Raw genomic sequence first — 17,446 nt, 5'->3', positions numbered from 1 at the left:
AACCCTGAGACACACAGGTATTAATGAGTCCTGAAAAGAGACAGGCCCTTGCCATCTGTTGCTCAAACACACTTACCTCGTGCACCGATATACTGCTGCAGGCGGTCTGTGTATGGGGTCTCTCGCCTTTTACTGCAGGACACAAAGGAAAGGAAAGTCAAAACACACACAAGAGTCTCTCATCAGATGCTGGGGTAGGCTTCTCAGTGCAAGGCTCAGAGAATCCTTGAAATTAGGGGTAGAAGACGGATGTTAAGATCCTGCCCATCTCCTGGTAACCAGTGCATGCTTGTTTTCTATGTGGTGGCGTTTACACCACTGTTGGCACCCCCACATTAGAAATGAAAAATGATAGGGCTTTCAACACTATCCTGAAAAAGAATATTATAGTTTAACTTTACTGCCTTGGAAGTTTTATTGCTATTCAGGCTAAATTTGCATTTTAATTCAATTTAATTACAACAAATTATTCTTCTCAATTATAATGTATGCCTTCTTCTGTGATGCCTTTTAAGTTCTTCAAAAACATTCGAAGAGCCATTTACTCTAATGCTTAATATGTATAGATCTCCCCCAATTATTTTTCCTCCTGGCTTTGTTTAACAGCATTTACTTTGGCCATTCTATTCATAAGTATGGTACCCAAACAAACCACACAGACCCAAACAGATGGAAATCTGTTCCTTGATGTGACTTTTGCATGTGCAGGTCAAAACAGGTATGGTCTTTATTATTGTAGGTTTATTGCATATATGCATCTAATTTCCAGTACGCACAGATCCTTCTCAGCACTAGCATTTCTCAGATTTCATTCTCTTTCTGAATGTGTATGATTCAATCATTTATTTCCCACAAAATCTAAATATTTTAGAAGTTTCATTCTATTCTTTGTTGGCACTAAATCTATTTGCCATTTTCAAGCTACTTCCTTTGTTCCAAGCAGTGCTCATTTTTTTTAAAAAAAGGACGTTTCATGCTAGTTTCCAATCATCCTAGTAATTAGACCAGACTGTAAATCAAACCCTACAGTATCCTGCAGTATCCCTGCTGTCTGCATGGATTTGTGTCAACTCATGTTTTGCTGTTTCAGCATGAGACCTTTTAGCTGCTGATTCAATTAGCATTTGAAGGCAAAGTATCATGAAACATTATGTTACTTTTCTTTATGAACATAAGTAATTCTGACATTCTAACAGCTAACTGTATTATTCTAACTTGTCAGACTTATCTCTTTAAATTCTGCTTTCAAATCCACAGACAGTTTTAACTTCAAAATTTTTTCTCTTGTGCAAAGAAATCAGCTTTGGTGGGAGCCTACACCTAAAAGCTCTAACTCCGTTGTTGAACCTGAAAGTCAGGTCTACAATAATGTTTTTTATAGATTATCTAACAAATTAATTGTTTTCCATATAAAAAGCCAACAAAACAATTAGCTAGAATAGATGTTTCACAGTGCATATTGCCTGAAAAATGTGTACCAACAATTTACAAAAACAAGTTAAAGTCATAGCATTTGACTCTACATATGTTCAACCTTTTAAGGAACTACTCATTTCATCTGGTGTTCCTCATTTTCTGCATCTTCAAACTTTTCTTATCAAGGACAAATTTAAAATAGAAATTTGGTATCTCCACTTTTTCTGAAAAGCTGTCTATTAACTGTACATAATTCTTTAAGTATAAATGAACGTATTATTTATGGTATTTCCTCACATGTATATTTACAAATGCCATTAATGTCTTTCCCCAACACAGTTTTGGTAATATTAACTGATTCTGGGTTTGGTTTATTTTTTTTAGAAAAATATATGCTTTATTGAGTTGTGCACATAATATCACATTTCCAGCTGGAACAAAAAATTGCATTTTTAACAGTTCAAAGCAACAAAAGGAGGCAACATTTAAAATATAACAATATGTGATAATTCTTTTCTTTCCAGAAAGAAAAATATTAAAAGAGAATATACAAAAGAGGAGAAAACAAATCTCGAAAAGGGTAGAGAACAAAAAAGAAATCATTAAAACTAGACGTCACTTTCTAAAGTTAAGTAGTTTATACATTTTTTTTAGGTCAGCAGAAAAAGCTAAAAAGTCCCTCTTGTGCAGAGGCACAGTAGAGCAAAGACACAGAAATCCATTACTGACAATCTAGGGGATTAAGTTCAAACCTCAGTAAATTCAAGGAGCAGGTAATGACTGTTTCTTTTCTTCAAATAACAAAACCCCCATTGTTTACTTTTGTACCTCTATAAAAATAGCAACCCTCACCTTTTTCTCTTTAAAATTTCTGTCCTTTTTCTTTTTTCTTTTTTCTGTAACAGATTATCTTGACAATCTTTTATATGCCCCTTTTTCTTTTCAAAATGGAAAGTGGTATTTGCTTTCTTTAACCTGTATTTTATGAGCTAGTGTTCCATGGAACCATTGGGGTTGAATAGATTTTATTCTTCAGCAAATGAGCCCTTGTCTTTTGGTCCTTGGTGAAAGGGTATTTATCACCTTCTAAATAACTAGATATGCATACTTATTCCACCAGTCCTTCTCCACTACATTGTTTCATTCTCCACTTGCTTGCCTAAATTGCAATTTACAGTCCCTCCTTCACAGCGATGCATTTAAATACCTTCTGAGTAACAGCTTTGAAATGCTTTCCTTGTGTTCACATTGCTAACTAGCCAAATATAAGCTAAGTACATGAGTGGTTTACCAAAGGAGAGGCTCCTCAGATAGGAGTAATGGGGCAGGATCTTTCCTTAATTAGAGAATGGCATCTCAAGGACATCTGGATAAATGCAGATCAGGCTGTTTCCCTTGGGACGGGGTTATGTTGCAGGGATAAGGAAGTTCCACTGTCTGAAGTGCACATGAGCATGTCAAGGAATTCACCTCTTGAAGATGATGGCAAGGATGGCAATGGCAGCAATTACCAAGAAGGCCAGACCCCCGAGCGCTGAGCCCACGATCAGCGGCAGTCGGTCCTGCACCATCTCCGAGCGCTCCCCTGCCAAGGAAAACACACACACACACACACGGATGCAGAGGACAGGAACTGTGCAGAGTTTCCCTTCTGCTCACCAAGACGTCTCTCATAATTCCAGCCCTACCAGCCCTTTGCTCCCCCGTCACCGTGCTTCTCCAGCACCCTCTTTCCTACATCTGGAAAGCCAGTGTTCCCTCTGAATCCACTTTTTCTCTCTTCCCTGGTCTACTGACAGCTGACAAGATACTTAAGCACAGGCTAGCTCTACACCTGGGCTGTATCCACTGTCCCCTATTAATGTAGCTTGTCAACACCTTTGATCCATACCAAAAGGATGGTGATCCTGCTGGAAGGCAAGCTCCTGCACATATGCATGTGTCCAATCTACCTTTGTGTCCTGTGTCCCACCTGTCTTTTACACATTCACAGAGTTTTCAGCTGTAAGATGTCCCCGTGACAGCTGAGGGCAAAACTACAGCAGTATATAGTGCTATGTACTGCCACATCTCCCTAAAGAGATTTTTACTGGCACACTGCACCTGCTGGTCAGAAACACAGAGGCAACAAAGAGCAGGGCTGGGGAGTATGGCAGTAGCATAAACAATACCCTCTGACAACATGAAGCTTCTCTGAGTGAACGAATTTACATATCCAAATTCTTATAAACAGAAATACAAGTTGAGTAGGAGTGTCTGGTAGCAGTCCTCCAGGGGATAAGCCAATACACTCAGGGACACAGGCAAGTGGAAGGTGATCATGTGCAGACCCAAAATGGCACAAAAAGGCAGCACTTACCTCCTGTTAAAGTCTGGAAATACATCTTCCCACTGTAAGGGCCGTAGCCGACTGCTGTCCTAGCGCGCACTTGGAAGGCATAGATCTTCCCTGGGCTCAGACTTGATATCGTGGCCATGTTGGTCTCACTAGTTAAGGTCAAGGAATTATCCTCATCTTCTGCCTGTGAATGTCAATGACCAAAAAGGAATGTGAAACTTCTGCCTACACTGCTCACTCTCCTCATCAAGGCATGACAGTTTCCATGTCAACCCAATATTCTTTGAACCTTTACAGAGCCTCCCAACAACAGCTGCTATTCCAGACCTTACTTCCTCTCACACTACTCATTCCTCACTGCTGCTTTTCATTCCCCCAGGCCTGGGCTTCCCACAAAGCTCTGCTAAAGACTCTCAATCTAAACAAAAATGAAAGACAAAACTTTGTCCTGTGGTTCACTTTCTATAAACTCCAAACTCGTGTACTCTCCTAGGAGAATTCAGAGCAAGAACACATGTAAAGCTGTATCCAGGAAGCTGCTATATATGTTATCACAAATAGCAGTTCTTTTTGCCACTAAAAAATAGTAGCCCTGCAAAATCCTGCAGAAGTATTTCTGTGAAAGACCAGTAATATGGAATGGGAGTTTGTCTGAACAGCCCCACACATCTCTTCTCCTCAAGTCAGATGGATTAGGCGTCACAAGACGTGAGAATGGAGGATAAATTTGTATTTGCCACCCTGCAATTCCAGCACACAAAGAGGTATTTGCCACTTAGCGAATGAAAGAGGGCATTTCTTCTCATAAAATTTCTTAGAGATGTCTGTCCAGGCATAAATGAGGACACGAGACTTCTCTTCATAAATGAATGACAGACTTGCAGTGAATCCAATTCCAGTAAATATATTTAGAAACTTCAGCTCCTTCCACTGTTACCAGTGTCAGCTGATACTAAACTTATTGTTAGCTGCAGCTTTTAAGCTTAAACAAGCGTCCTCTTTTTTCTCAAAATCTGTCTTGTCCCTAGATGTTTCCAAGATGGGAAATGCAGATGGACTGATGCCAGAAGACATGTATATCACAAATTTCTGATATTGCTAAAGTTTGTTCCTTCCTCGTAACTGAAATTTTTTTTTTCCCACCTTGTTCATTCTGATGCAGGGGTGCATCACCCAGACAGAAAGTGCTCAGTATCCCTTTTTGCTCACCTTGTCAAAATAGCGTAGCTGGTAATCCAGGATGACCCCATTGGGCTGGTCTGGCTGAGGCCACGACAGTGTGATGCTGTTGGTAGTACGACTCACCTGATGCATCATAGGCACAGCAGAGGGGACTGGAATAAAAGACAAAAAGGAGAGATTGTAAAGGGATAAGCTTAAAAATTAACTGTATTTGAAAGTCCTTAGGATGAGTTAATAAGTTAGGCCAGCTCTTCCATTAATTTTCCTCAATTTGCATTATGAAATACTTTGTAAAATAACTAGAAGAAATCCAGGCATAATATTACTCCGCTGGGGGATAAAGTCATTGACAACTCAGACTGAAAGCAAGTGAAGAAATCCACATCCAACTGATTATGCAGCACAGGAGTTGAGAAATTATCTATATATTAGCTGGAATATAATTCTGATCTTCAAATGTGCAATTTTTATGTGCAAGATGAGAAGGTGCACCACGCCCCTGCCTTAAGATCACTCTTGGACAAAGAATATGACAGTGGTCAAAACAAATGCAGAGCACATTACTTCTCTTCTGCTCCTCCCCCAGACTGTAATTCTTTTCCTGGAGGAAAAAAAATCAAGTACAGGCTACCAGAGTAATGGAGGCCTTGTGTATGAAACATGTACATATACATGTTTCATATACATAAATGGAAAATCTAAAGAATGGAAATCCACTTCTACCAAAACCATTCATGAACCCATCTGCACACACATGCACACTCTCCAGGTTCGTGCAAAAGCTGAGAGTGTAAGTTTCATCTTGGGAAGAGATTTCCAAGCAAAAATTTCAGGATAATTTCAAAGGATCCAGTTGTTTTTCCACAAAGATCTTCTCAAGTTTTGCTTTCTCTCTGCAAAGAAAATGTCATGCTGACAAGAAACCTACAGGTAAGCAGCTAGGGTATCCTCATTTTCCTAATGGATGCAACATTTTCAGCAACATTTAAATTTTCCAGAAAAAACATGCCAATGAAAAGTTGCCACCAAACCCCACTGGTTTTAGAAAATAGACATAAACTTCCTTGATGTGAAGAATGAAGCAGAGACATTTGGCAAATGATCAAAACCTGCAGAATAGCATTTTCTTCCCTCATTAATCGTGAAAAAGATAAAAGGATTGTTTTTAATAACAAGATAAAGTTATTCTGAAAAGCATATTTCAGATGGGCTTCAAACAGCTCAGGCAAGTGGGAACTAATTTAAAAATGTAAATGAAACAAAGTAAGAGTCTAAGCAATAAAATACTTTCACTCCTTGTTACTCCTTTTATTTTTTACCATTGCTCGTCCTTCAAACAAGATTACACAACTACCTCACCTGCCAATGAGAATGTTGTGACAAGAATGGAAGAGAGCAACAATTAACCAAGACCATATGTAGCATTTAGGATGCAAATGAATAACACTGTATTAAAATGTCAGTAGGTAACTGGTCAGCTAACATTTGACCAAGACAGATTCTGCTACATTTAATGTTCCAAAAGTTTAACTCTCTTCCACTGAGACACAAAGCAAACACACAGGCGAGGTACAAATCTAAATGCAGAGCTACATTGCCAGAGAACAGTCCGCTTCCTTCTAAGATTTTACAGAATGATTATAGTTAAATCTCCCCACAATTCCTCTCCCTCCCAGCTCTAAAAGTTATTCTTCTCTTGTTTCTCATTTCTTCCTGATCCCAAATTTTTCCCCTTCCTGGAAGAATTAATCAACAAAGAAATAACAAAAACATTGCTCAAGTGTATCTCTTGACCACGTGCCACAGCATTCTAGAAAGTTCCTATTATCCAGATATGTCCCTCACTTAGGGTAATCAGATGGTGGCAGGGGGGGAAGCAACCAGGATACTGCAGTCTGTTGTATTAAAAATAGTAATTTTAGCGATTTTCACCTAATAAGCAGACACTACTTAGAGCAAAAGCCATTAAAAACTCTCAGAAATAAAACCAGCTATGAATCACTGCAAGGCAGATTGTCTTTAAGCTGTCTCTCTGAGACATAGTTTAGATTTTGATACATGTGTCCCTCCCTTTTAAGGACCTAAAAAATTACGAAACACTGGCCAGGGAGCTCTTCCATCACTTGAATGAAAAGAGATAGCAAGATTTCACTTTTGAAAATTTCATACTAACATGATATGAATATCAATACTAAGGTGATGTGCAAGGCAAACACAATTGTTGGTGGAGTAAGTATATATTTCCTGTCAGAGGTTATTCTCTCAGTGTTAATACATTAGGAAATATAAAGTTCAAGATTTTATGCCTATAGACATTCAAAGTTCCACAGAAGTGCTAGGTGAGTATTTTCCCTTGTTTCCATGCCAACTTTTAAAAATGTTTATAACAGAACTTTGCTTTCAAAACTTTCTCTTGTATACACAAATGTGTCCAGGTCTATATTGATTTGTCAGCTTTATTCTTTTCTTTTCACATGAGGTTTATAGACATAGACATGTTAGGTCCCTGTCTAATGGCAGCTGAAATCACAGTGCCTGATTCAATCCAATCTGGACAGTTGGACTAGATGACCACTATAGGTTCATTTCCAAGTATTCTATTCTATGCTATGCTATGCTATGCTATGCTATTCTATTCTCTGAGAGCAAAAAACATGCTATGAGATCAGATCTTTAATTAAGACTGAAAAAGCAGTTCTCATTGTATGTAATTTAAATAATAGCAAATGTATGGAAAATTCTTGCCCACATAAACCCAGTTAAAGCTGCAAAGAAATCCAAACACCAGTTAAGTACAACTATATTTTTGTGGGCTGTCAGTTGCAATTTTTTTCCTGTCAGCAGACACGTGCCTGCAAGACTAAAAATCCAACAGACTAGGTAAGTTAGGAATGTGAAGGAAGTGCAGACTCATCTAACAATACATGGCAATCCCCACTTCTGCAGAGCACAGCCAAGTGCCATTCTCAGCAGACCACGAGCATTTCTGGCATGTGACATTCAGTCCATATTACATTTCATGAAGACACGCTGGGAGAGCCAATGTGACCCCTTTGTGGTTCTGCCTGGAGGAATCCCATGGGATAATGCCCTGGAGGGAAGAGTGGCTCAAAAAAGCTAGTTCATGTGCAAGGATTACTTCTTCCAAGTGCAAAAGCATTCCATCCCAACAAGCACAAATTCAGGCAAAAAATGCCAACAGGCTTGCATGTTTGAACAAGGAGCTCCTACCTAAACTCAGACACAGAAAGGAAGTACACGGAGGGTGGAAGCACAGACAGGTAGCCTGAGAGGAACACAGAGGCACCGTCCAAACACGTAGACACATGGCTAGGAAAGCCAGAGCCCACCTGGAATCACATCTGGCTCTCTATGTCAAAAACAAGAAGGGTTTCTCTTAAGTACAGAGCTGGTTGAAGAAAGAGGGAAAATGTGGGCCAGCTGCTGGGTGGTGCAGGGTCCTGGTGATCAGTCTTCACCAGCAAGCCTTGCCTTTAGGAACACCAGGCTGTGCAGACCTTGGGAAGTCTGCAGCCAGGAAGATCTTCCTCATGCCAGATCAGGTGACTGAATATTTAGGCAAACTACTGCATTCCGTGGATCCTGATGGGATGCATCCTTTGGGCTGATGTCATTTTGAGAGCACTCTTGATAACAGAATCATCTTTGTGACTGTGAGAGGTGCCTGAGGACTAGTGGAAAACAAATGTCACTCCTCTCCTCAATAAGGGAAGGAAAGAGGATACAGGGATATGCAGGCAGCTAAGCCTCACCGTCATCCAAAGGGATTGTTGAGCCTCCAACCCTGGAAATACTCATAGGTGTTCTGGATGTGGTCAGGGGCAATTTGCTTGAGGTGACCCTGATGAGCGGACAGGCTGGAGAATATCTTCTCCAGAGGTATCTTCCACACTTAGCCATTTTCTGATTCTGAGGAGACCCTCATTTTGCAGTACTAACTAGATACCCATGGAGTACAAGAGGAGATCAGACACCTGGCTCATGGGTCATCACTCCACCAGCATTAAAACTAAATCCTGCCAAGACCTGTGCATTATATCTGTGTTATTTGTGTTTTCTTCCCCTTCCATCTTGCTCCAAAATCTTCTGTTATACAGTTTGATCAACCTCAGTTAGGCCTTTGATGTTCACTAACATGCCTCTACATTCTCTCATAGTTATTTCACTTAATTGTTACCTCTTCAGGTATCCTGTTCTCCTCATATTCCAAGCAGATTACATGAAGACCCTAGCTTTGTTCATAGCTTTGTTCCAGCTTCCCAAACACCATCTTCTAGGAAGATCCATCTGAATGCAGCATGGAAATTCCATTCTTGATGTGTTTATTATCTTATCTTTATTTTGAAAATGTCCTACATTTTTCCACTCATTTCGATTTAGTTCTGGCCCTTTCTCTAAATACCCAAAAATCCTTTAAAAGTATCTTGGATTGTTTTCTGTCATAACCTTGTACTTTTGCTCCCTATGGATGAAGAGTGATTTAAAAGGGCAAATTAGTGAGTTATTTTAACTTCCCTTCCCTCTCTTATTATTAGTTTTTGTATATGCATTCCATTCATGCTTAATAAAAAGGAAAATAGCCTTTATGACACAAGGTGCCATGTTTTACTTTGTATTTATACTTACACTTCCTCAAAAGATTTCTGACTTCATTTGAACAGTAAGTGAAACCTGAATTTTGAAAATAAGTCCTTTTGTTCTCTGCTCATCCTGCAGAGATTAGGCATAGTAAAGAGATAAACTGGAATAGTTCCTTTTTGTGGAGTGACCATAGAAACTATTATTAATTCCCAGTCATAGCTGGGCAAATCTATTAAAGATGGGTAAATTGACAAATGTCATTAATGTCACTAAGGGAAAAATAAAACTTAAAAGAGTATTTTTCCTGTTCCTATCTGAACAGAAAACAAAAAAGTAGAATTCTTTGGGAACTTTGGTGAGTGCTCCGAGTTGGCAATTAGATCATAAATAAGCAAACAGCTAAGGACTTTGAAAAACAATGTATTTCATTCAGAGGACAATGAACACTCACACTCCACTTGCTGTACCTGCTGGCTTTAGCCTGGCAAAACACAACAGCATGTAGCTTTTGACAGCTCTCTTCTTATTTCTCTCTCATTTTGAACTAGAAAATGGCTTGCCTTTGTCCCTGATTTTGCCAACTAAGTCTACTGTACTCTTTTGACTCTCTTTGGAAAAGCAAACATCTTCAAGCAATTCATCATTTCCCCTCACAATCTCATAATCATGCTTGGCATTTAATTCCTTTCCCCTTCTCACACCATTTCATGCGAAAATCTTCTGTCAGGTCCTCTTAAACTTCCTGGCACTACCCAAAAGTGTCCTTGTCCCTATTCATCCTCTTACACAAGCCTTCAGACTGTCTAGCACTCATTTCTGCAGCGCTACAGATTTTTGGTATTGACAGGTCCCACTGCTCTGATTTCCACTGATGCAGAAGGCTGCTACATATATTTTCACAGGTACAAGGCAACCTGGTCAAATAACCCTCATATTCACATACCTCTACTAGCTCTCAGAATGTCTGGACTCAGCTAAAAACCCCAATACACTTGCTTTTAAAAGTCTGTATTGATTTGTTCCAACATTTAAATCTCTGCTGCCTTTCTTTTTTCCTCTTCTTTCTAGGAACGTAAGAACTGCCTGAACGAATAAGTTCTGTAGCATTTCTCTGGCAACAGACATTACTACATGCTTCAGTGAAATGTGCAGGGAAAAAGTGGTAGTTACAGGTAGTTACAGCTGTGCATAGAATAAGTTTTTTCACAGTCCTTTAAATGAAAACCTGACTTCTGTCCTTAGACATGAGAAGAGGTATTTGTTTACCTTGATAAGTACACTTGAAAATGTTAAAACAATGAATAAAAGATTAGTCAGTTTTATTTTTTGTGATAATATGGTAGGAGTTTAAGTTCTTTGCATTTTTGTGTGTCAGGTTCACACCTGTGATAAAGTATAACTTCATTAGAATTACATAATTGCCTTTCATCACGTGGTTCCTGCTATCTGGAACAGCCTTCCAACATCTCTCTATACTTCCTGACATTTATTTAGGCATTCACCCTCAGCACTTCAAACCTGAGCTGAAAGCAATTCCCTTCTCTTGTCTCATCTCTGCACAGTTCTTCCGGTGATTAGCATATCATATTTGCATTTCACACTATTACTATCCAAACAGGTTTCATTACTGCTATCCAAACAGCTCTCATGTTTCAGGTCAAGTCTTACAGTAAAGGAGGTTTTTCGGTGACAGCCCTTCTAATTCTGATTTCAGGCACGTGGTCACTGAAGACTAGGAACATCATAATCTGCACAGAAAAATGTCATTCTGTGCAACAAAGGATCCTATCATGCTCTGAAGAAGGGCCAGAAGACCGTGTGGGGTACGCAAACTCTTAGAGGAACAGTGTTTTGGAGACAAAGTTGAAGAGTGAAGAGGTATCATGGGAAGAAGAAAAAGTAGGACTGTTTCCACACAGAACATTGCCTAAGATATCTCTAACAAAGGGGCAGGAGTATTTTTTGGACCAGCAATTTTCAAGAAGAGAGAGAACTCAACTGATGTATGAGTAAGCAGAATCTTCAGAAACTGCCAGGACTGGAGGGTCTTTTTTTAGGTCATCTTTAATTCAGTGGAGTGAAAAATTTTTTTATGGCCCTTTATCCTGACACTGTACCTTTTTCTTTTTGCTTTTTTTTTTTTTTTTTTTTGGTACCCTTCATGTTTTCCTGTACCCTTTTTTCTCTCAGCATGTAAAATCCTGAAAGTTCTATCTCTGCTTGTATAATAATAATAACAGAAATAATAATAATTGCTACAATAACACAACATCAACAAGCAACGCTAAAGCGAAAAGCTGCTGAACGGATCAAAAGGAGGGGGTATGGATGAGACAGACCACGTGATGGAGGAAGCAGGGCCTTGTTAGTATGAGCTGTCAGTACAAATCGAGGGCAGCTCATCTCAAGCTCACTCCTAACGATCCCAAGGAAAAGCAAGGAAAGAAAAAACTGCGACCAAACACAAAAAGAAGCCACTCAGTACTCACTGATGTTTAAGGAAGTTGTTCTCCCCTGAAACAGCTTTACTGCACAAGAGAGGCATCTTAGAGAGGAGTACCCAACATACTCAAGACACCCAGACACTGTAAGACACTGTGAGACACTTGGAAGAGGAGTGGTCAGAAAATTCAAACAGAAACAGAAGAAGAGGGTAGATTGGGTGATTCCGGGAAGGAGAAGGAAGCAGCTGCTCAATTAAGTTATCTCTGATATAGATAAAGAAGGTTGAGATGAGAAACATGAAGAAAGAGAATTCTGTAGGACGTTAATAGAACACCCACCTTTCTCCAGGAGAAGCCAAAGGAACTGCCTGGAATTACCATACAAATTACCCAGCCACATTTTACTGTAAACAAAAACTGATCACCCACTTGCAGCCAGTCTCTTAAGGGGACCAGGGATCCTAGAGGTGCTTTGCTACTTGATGTCTGTCAGGTAACATTTCAAAGGGAACAAACAGATCAACCCCCTGGCATCTATTAACAGCAGGAAATTAGTTGGGGGGTATATATATATATATTCCCTTTCTTTCCATATAATAGAAACAGAAATGAAAAGACGTGATTTAACCAAGCCCATGATGTTACATCTGGTTTCACAGCACTTCTCTGGAGCTTTGCCAAAATCTTGTTTTGCAGGGGTTTCCACACTACACCGTGGAATCTCATACGGGATTTGTTTCAGTTTAACATTTACACAACTCTAAATGTTTGCAGACATTTTCTGTCACTCAGTTCAAAATGTTCCCCCTCCATCTCCTCTTCATCACATTACTCCTTATTATATCCTCTTAAACAAGCTGTGTATAATTCCTCTCCATATTAGCTTATACATGCTTGTGAAGAACAACATATGCCCAGTCTCTTAATGCTGACATTTAGCAGAACTCTATGCCTGGATGTATGTGTCTCTCTCCAGCTCCAGTCCTTGTAAATTATATTTACAGGAAACAGAACTCCTCTGACTGCCCACACAACCCATTAGTATGTTAGTTTAGTCATCCCCACCATTTAGTTTCTAGTTACAAGGATCATGACATTTTTGAATATAACTGCACAACACATTTTAATATTTCTACCATGTAAAGAGGAAAAAAAATTGTTTCTTATTAAGAGGAAAATAAGATGATGAAATGGAGAAGAGTAGGGGATAGAGAAAATGAATAGTTTTTCTGGCAAAATGACATTCACAAAATCCTCATCAAGCCCTGGTAGCGTCCCCTCTCTTGCACAATGAAACAATGTGCTTCGCCTGACTCAAAGTGCTACATCTCCCATTGGAATCCTCTCCAGGGCAGCTTCTTTCCCAAAAATCACACCAGCTGCTAAACTGGAGTTTTTCTGCCAAGAAGCAAGAGTGGAAAGCCCATTTAGGTAAGACAGAAATGAGAAGGGTAAAAGTGAAACTATGGAACTAGCAGGGCAGGATAAAAAAAGGCACATGACACAAGTAAAGTGACAAAACTCCAGGATTCAAAAGATAAAAGCAAATCAAATGAGAGAGAGAGTAGAAGCTTCGGGACTCGGATGCAGGGGTCTCCTCACCTGACTGGCTGGTGCTGACATTGATGGTGGCAAAGTGGGGTGCTTCTGAACTGAGCTCAGTGACCAAGTTGACGGCCTGGATCTCGAAGGTGTAGTGCACACGGGCCAGGAGGTTGGAGACCTGCACGCGGCTCTCGGTCAGCCCCACCTGGCGCGGCTCGAAGTGCACGCTGTCCCCGCAGCGCACGCACGGCCCCGCCGAGCCCGCCGGGCACACCTTGCAGATCACGTTGAAGAAAACATCCTTGCGGCCGCCCAGGTCCTTGGGGAGGCGCCAGGTCAGCAGCACGTTGGAGCCCACGATTTCGTAGCTGAGGTCACGAGGAGCAGAGGGGATGCCTAGAAGGCAGAACGAAGGATTAAAATCCCAGGAAAGAATGGGAGAGAGGTGAGGGAAGGCAGGAGGCAAAGCAAAGAGAAAAGAATAGAAGAACAAGTTGCTTCTTCTTCTCATTCTTACTCTTCATCAGTTCTTTCTTAGAGCAAGGCTAAGAAAAACATACTCTTTGCTACATCAAGCACACACAACAAAGGAACAACTGTATTAGCACATTTTAGACAAACAAAATTACAAAGAAGAATCTTTGTTTCAAGGGTGTGACATTTTAATTTCCCGAAAAGAACAGCCATTGTTTAGGGAAGTGCCAATCCCTTGAAATTTTAAACTTCACACAAGCTTAGTATAGATTTATCTCTACTGAGACCTGTAATTCTCTCCTTTGGCACCTAATATCTCTGAACTTTCTCAGACTTTAGTTAACCTGTTGCATTTGTTCCAGGAACTGGACACCAGTTTTGCCTGCAATTATTCCCGGTGCCAGCCAGATTCCTCAATGGCATCAGAGGTAAACTCTGACAGCTGAAAAAGTGCCCACTCTGTGCATCCAACACTTCCCTTGATGCACAGAGATAGTGAAAAGAAGGGAGAAAATGCAGAGGGTGAGAAGAAGGCATGGGGATGAGAATGGGACAAGACACTGCAGCTAAGAAGTGAAAAGTTCAGAAAGGTAGAAGTAGGCAGCAGAATTGCACCGCTAATCCTGGGCACGGACACAAAGCAAGATGGGAAGGGGACGGACAGAGAGGCTGAGCTCAGTAACAGGGAGGGGTAAGGGAAACATTATTTACAGAACATTTTCCTCTGAAGGCTATAATGAAACCGAAGAATCATCATTCTCACCATCACTCTGTAGTTAGGTGCAGAAGCAAAGGCAAGTTTTGGGTTATTTCAAAGGTCTTGAGAAGAGGGGAATTGCAACCCCCCCCTCGCCCCCCGCCAAATCATTTGGGCACATTTCTCTCTCATTAACTTCCCTTCTTGCTTTCAAACATTTCATCCAAACACTTACCAGTGCAGGGAGCATCAGAGTTGTCCGAAGCAGATCGGTAGTACCGGTTCTGACACACACATTCCCGCGAACCCGGCAGTGGAGCGTGGCTGTGGGCAGGGCACAGATGGCAGGGGTCATCTCCCACAGATACTTTAAAGAAACCAGGGGCACAAGCTAAGAGGACGAAAATAAGAGAGGCAAAAGCAGGAAAATCATTAATTCAGATTTCAGAAACACTGTAATCTAATTTACATTTAACTTCTGCTGCTGAGAGAAGTTCTTGCATAGAGCTGCTGCTGGTTTTGGTTCCTTATGGAGCATATTTTGTCCAAGTTGCCATTTCAAAACAGTTTATTTTATTCTATATGTAATTGCTTAAATTGATTCACTGGCAGATGAAAGAGAACCAGTCCTGAGACAGCTTTGGCCACCTCAAATAATTGTCTTCTCATTATTCACTCAAAACGCTTTTAAATTGGAGAAGCCAAGGAGCCCAGCCAAGTGATTTGTCTTGAAATATCAAACAGTTACCTACACCTCCTTCCCCACACCCAACACAGCCACAAAATTGGATTTTTTATGCTGCCTACAACAGTTTCATTGCTTAAAGTAATATACACTACCATTGCTGATTTTGCACTAAAACTAAGAGCAGACACTAAGACTGGCAGTCCTGTTTTTATCCTGTAGGTCTGAAAACTTCCCAGTAATGGATAAAAGTATGTTAATTAGTCAAATTTAATCTGCAAATGCATAGGAAAATGTATATGCAACAAGTTGAAACAAGGATGGAAATCCATCTGACAGGGAAAGAAAATGAAAAATGAAAAAATAATTTATTAACAATATGGGAGTATGGCACATTCTAGGTTTGGCAAAGATGCCTAATAGCAGGTGCTTGGATCTTATATAGAAGTGCTAGGATACAGCTTTTACTGCTTTTATGTATGTTTTCTAAAGCTGATTTTCTATATAAATAGATGCAGCTCTTTTAGATTTTATGGACTAACAAGCTCAGGTGAAAGTTCATTTGCAGCTGACATTTGGTTCATTAATTTCACAATAAAGAGCATTTACAAGGAATGGGAAACTTTCAGATAGACCCCAGATAAAAGCAGAACTATTCTAACAAGCAGAATATTCCAATGGATTGAGGATAGCAAAAAATTACCTAAAAAAAGCAAAGCAAGGAAGAGAAGAATATTGTACAGAGCTGTTATATGAAATCAGAATCATATGTGTTCAATCCCCCTTGAGGCTACAGGCACAGTCCAGAAATAACAGCCAAAAACATCTGTGGAGTCCCATCAGGTTTATGCCTCTTGTATTACTTCATCCTCTGTCAAAACTCTTCTAAGATGCACAGAGCAACCTCCACATGTACACAGATAAGAGTGATCAGTCCTGGAAAAGGCCAGATCATGAAGAGGACTTCAATAACTCTGAATGATAGCTATTAGATAGGGGAACACTGTTTTTTTCCAGCACTCAAAAAATTGACAACATTCAGTGTGTGATACATTGCCATTTGGAAAGGAAAGGGGAAGAAGAGACTGTAATTTTTCATGTGATGGATGATGGTTAAGAAAAGTGCAACTGCCTTTGTCTTCAGGCCTTTATCCAGCAGAAAATCAAATTATTCCCATACGGAGAGATACGTCCATGTGTTTGTATGGACAAGAAAGAGTATGTAAGATTTTATCCACTTCATAAACTATACACCTTTCACTCAATTTTAGGCTCTCTTAGCAGCCACAGATGTAGAATATAATACTCACACTTCTTGGCAAATGCATTTGTACTGAAACTACGAGTAGTAGGAATGGGAAGTTCTCATCCAACACACTGCAAAGTCATTCAACCAAAATTTCAGGGATTTTCCTTTATTTCAAGTTTGAGAATGCTGAAATTAATGTGAATGGCTTTAGTTTCTTAAAAAGTAATTTTAACTCATCTGTTTTTTCTTGCATCAAACTCCTTCTTGAGCTTTTGCTGAGGCTTAGAACTAATGGTACATTCATTCCACTTGTCAAGGCAGACCCTCTAGAATGGTTATTTTCTTTCATTCAGTATTACAGCCTGATATCAAGTAGGACACCTGGCTGCTAGTCATAATAATGAAAATGAACAGGTAATGGTAATGTTTGCCATGTATGTGATGCTAAAGGGAAATCTGTAGAGGGTACAGACATCACCCTGGAAGTACAAAATCATATTTACCCTACAAGGACAGAGCAAAAAAATTTCAGGTAAATTCACCTTTAGCCCAATTGCAAATCATATGGAAAGCTAGCAAAGCTGTGAATGAAGAATTTGTCTGGTGTTTAGTAAATAAAATGAATTTTAAAATAAACATGTTGTGTTAAAATAGATAAACATTAGTTTTATAGAGTTCTTTTAACATCTACTGGCAACTTGCTGTTGAGCCTGGGGATGCAGGGGTGAGGTCTGCAGAGATGGCACACTGTTGATGAATTAGCCAAAGGTAGTAAGCAAAAGTGCAGTGCTGTAGGTCTTATGCCATGGAACAA

The 17,446-nt window shown here is 39.9% G+C and overlaps 1 protein-coding gene across 2 annotated transcripts in view; it reads right to left on the bottom strand.

Moving 5' to 3' along the window:
- The window catches only part of EPHB6 (EPH receptor B6), a 66,548-nt gene that overhangs the window by 6,511 nt on the left and 42,591 nt on the right, over positions 1 to 17,446 (bottom strand). For both annotated transcript variants that reach the window (XM_077174170.1, XM_054653128.2), the window contains exons 5-10: positions 14,934 to 15,089; positions 13,585 to 13,923; positions 4,964 to 5,088; positions 3,776 to 3,938; positions 2,887 to 3,001; positions 77 to 132 (exon numbers count right to left, since the gene is read on the bottom strand). In XM_077174170.1, the coding sequence (XP_077030285.1) occupies positions 77 to 132; positions 2,887 to 3,001; positions 3,776 to 3,938; positions 4,964 to 5,088; positions 13,585 to 13,923; positions 14,934 to 15,089 (954 nt within the window). The remainder of the gene's footprint in view (positions 1 to 76; positions 133 to 2,886; positions 3,002 to 3,775; positions 3,939 to 4,963; positions 5,089 to 13,584; positions 13,924 to 14,933; positions 15,090 to 17,446) is intronic.

Source organism: Agelaius phoeniceus, chromosome 2 (assembly GCF_051311805.1).
Source record: "Agelaius phoeniceus isolate bAgePho1 chromosome 2, bAgePho1.hap1, whole genome shotgun sequence".
Lineage (NCBI taxonomy): Eukaryota > Metazoa > Chordata > Aves > Passeriformes > Icteridae > Agelaius > Agelaius phoeniceus.
Note: the sequence above shows the minus strand (reverse complement) of the source record. Positions and strands in the feature narration are given on the sequence as shown.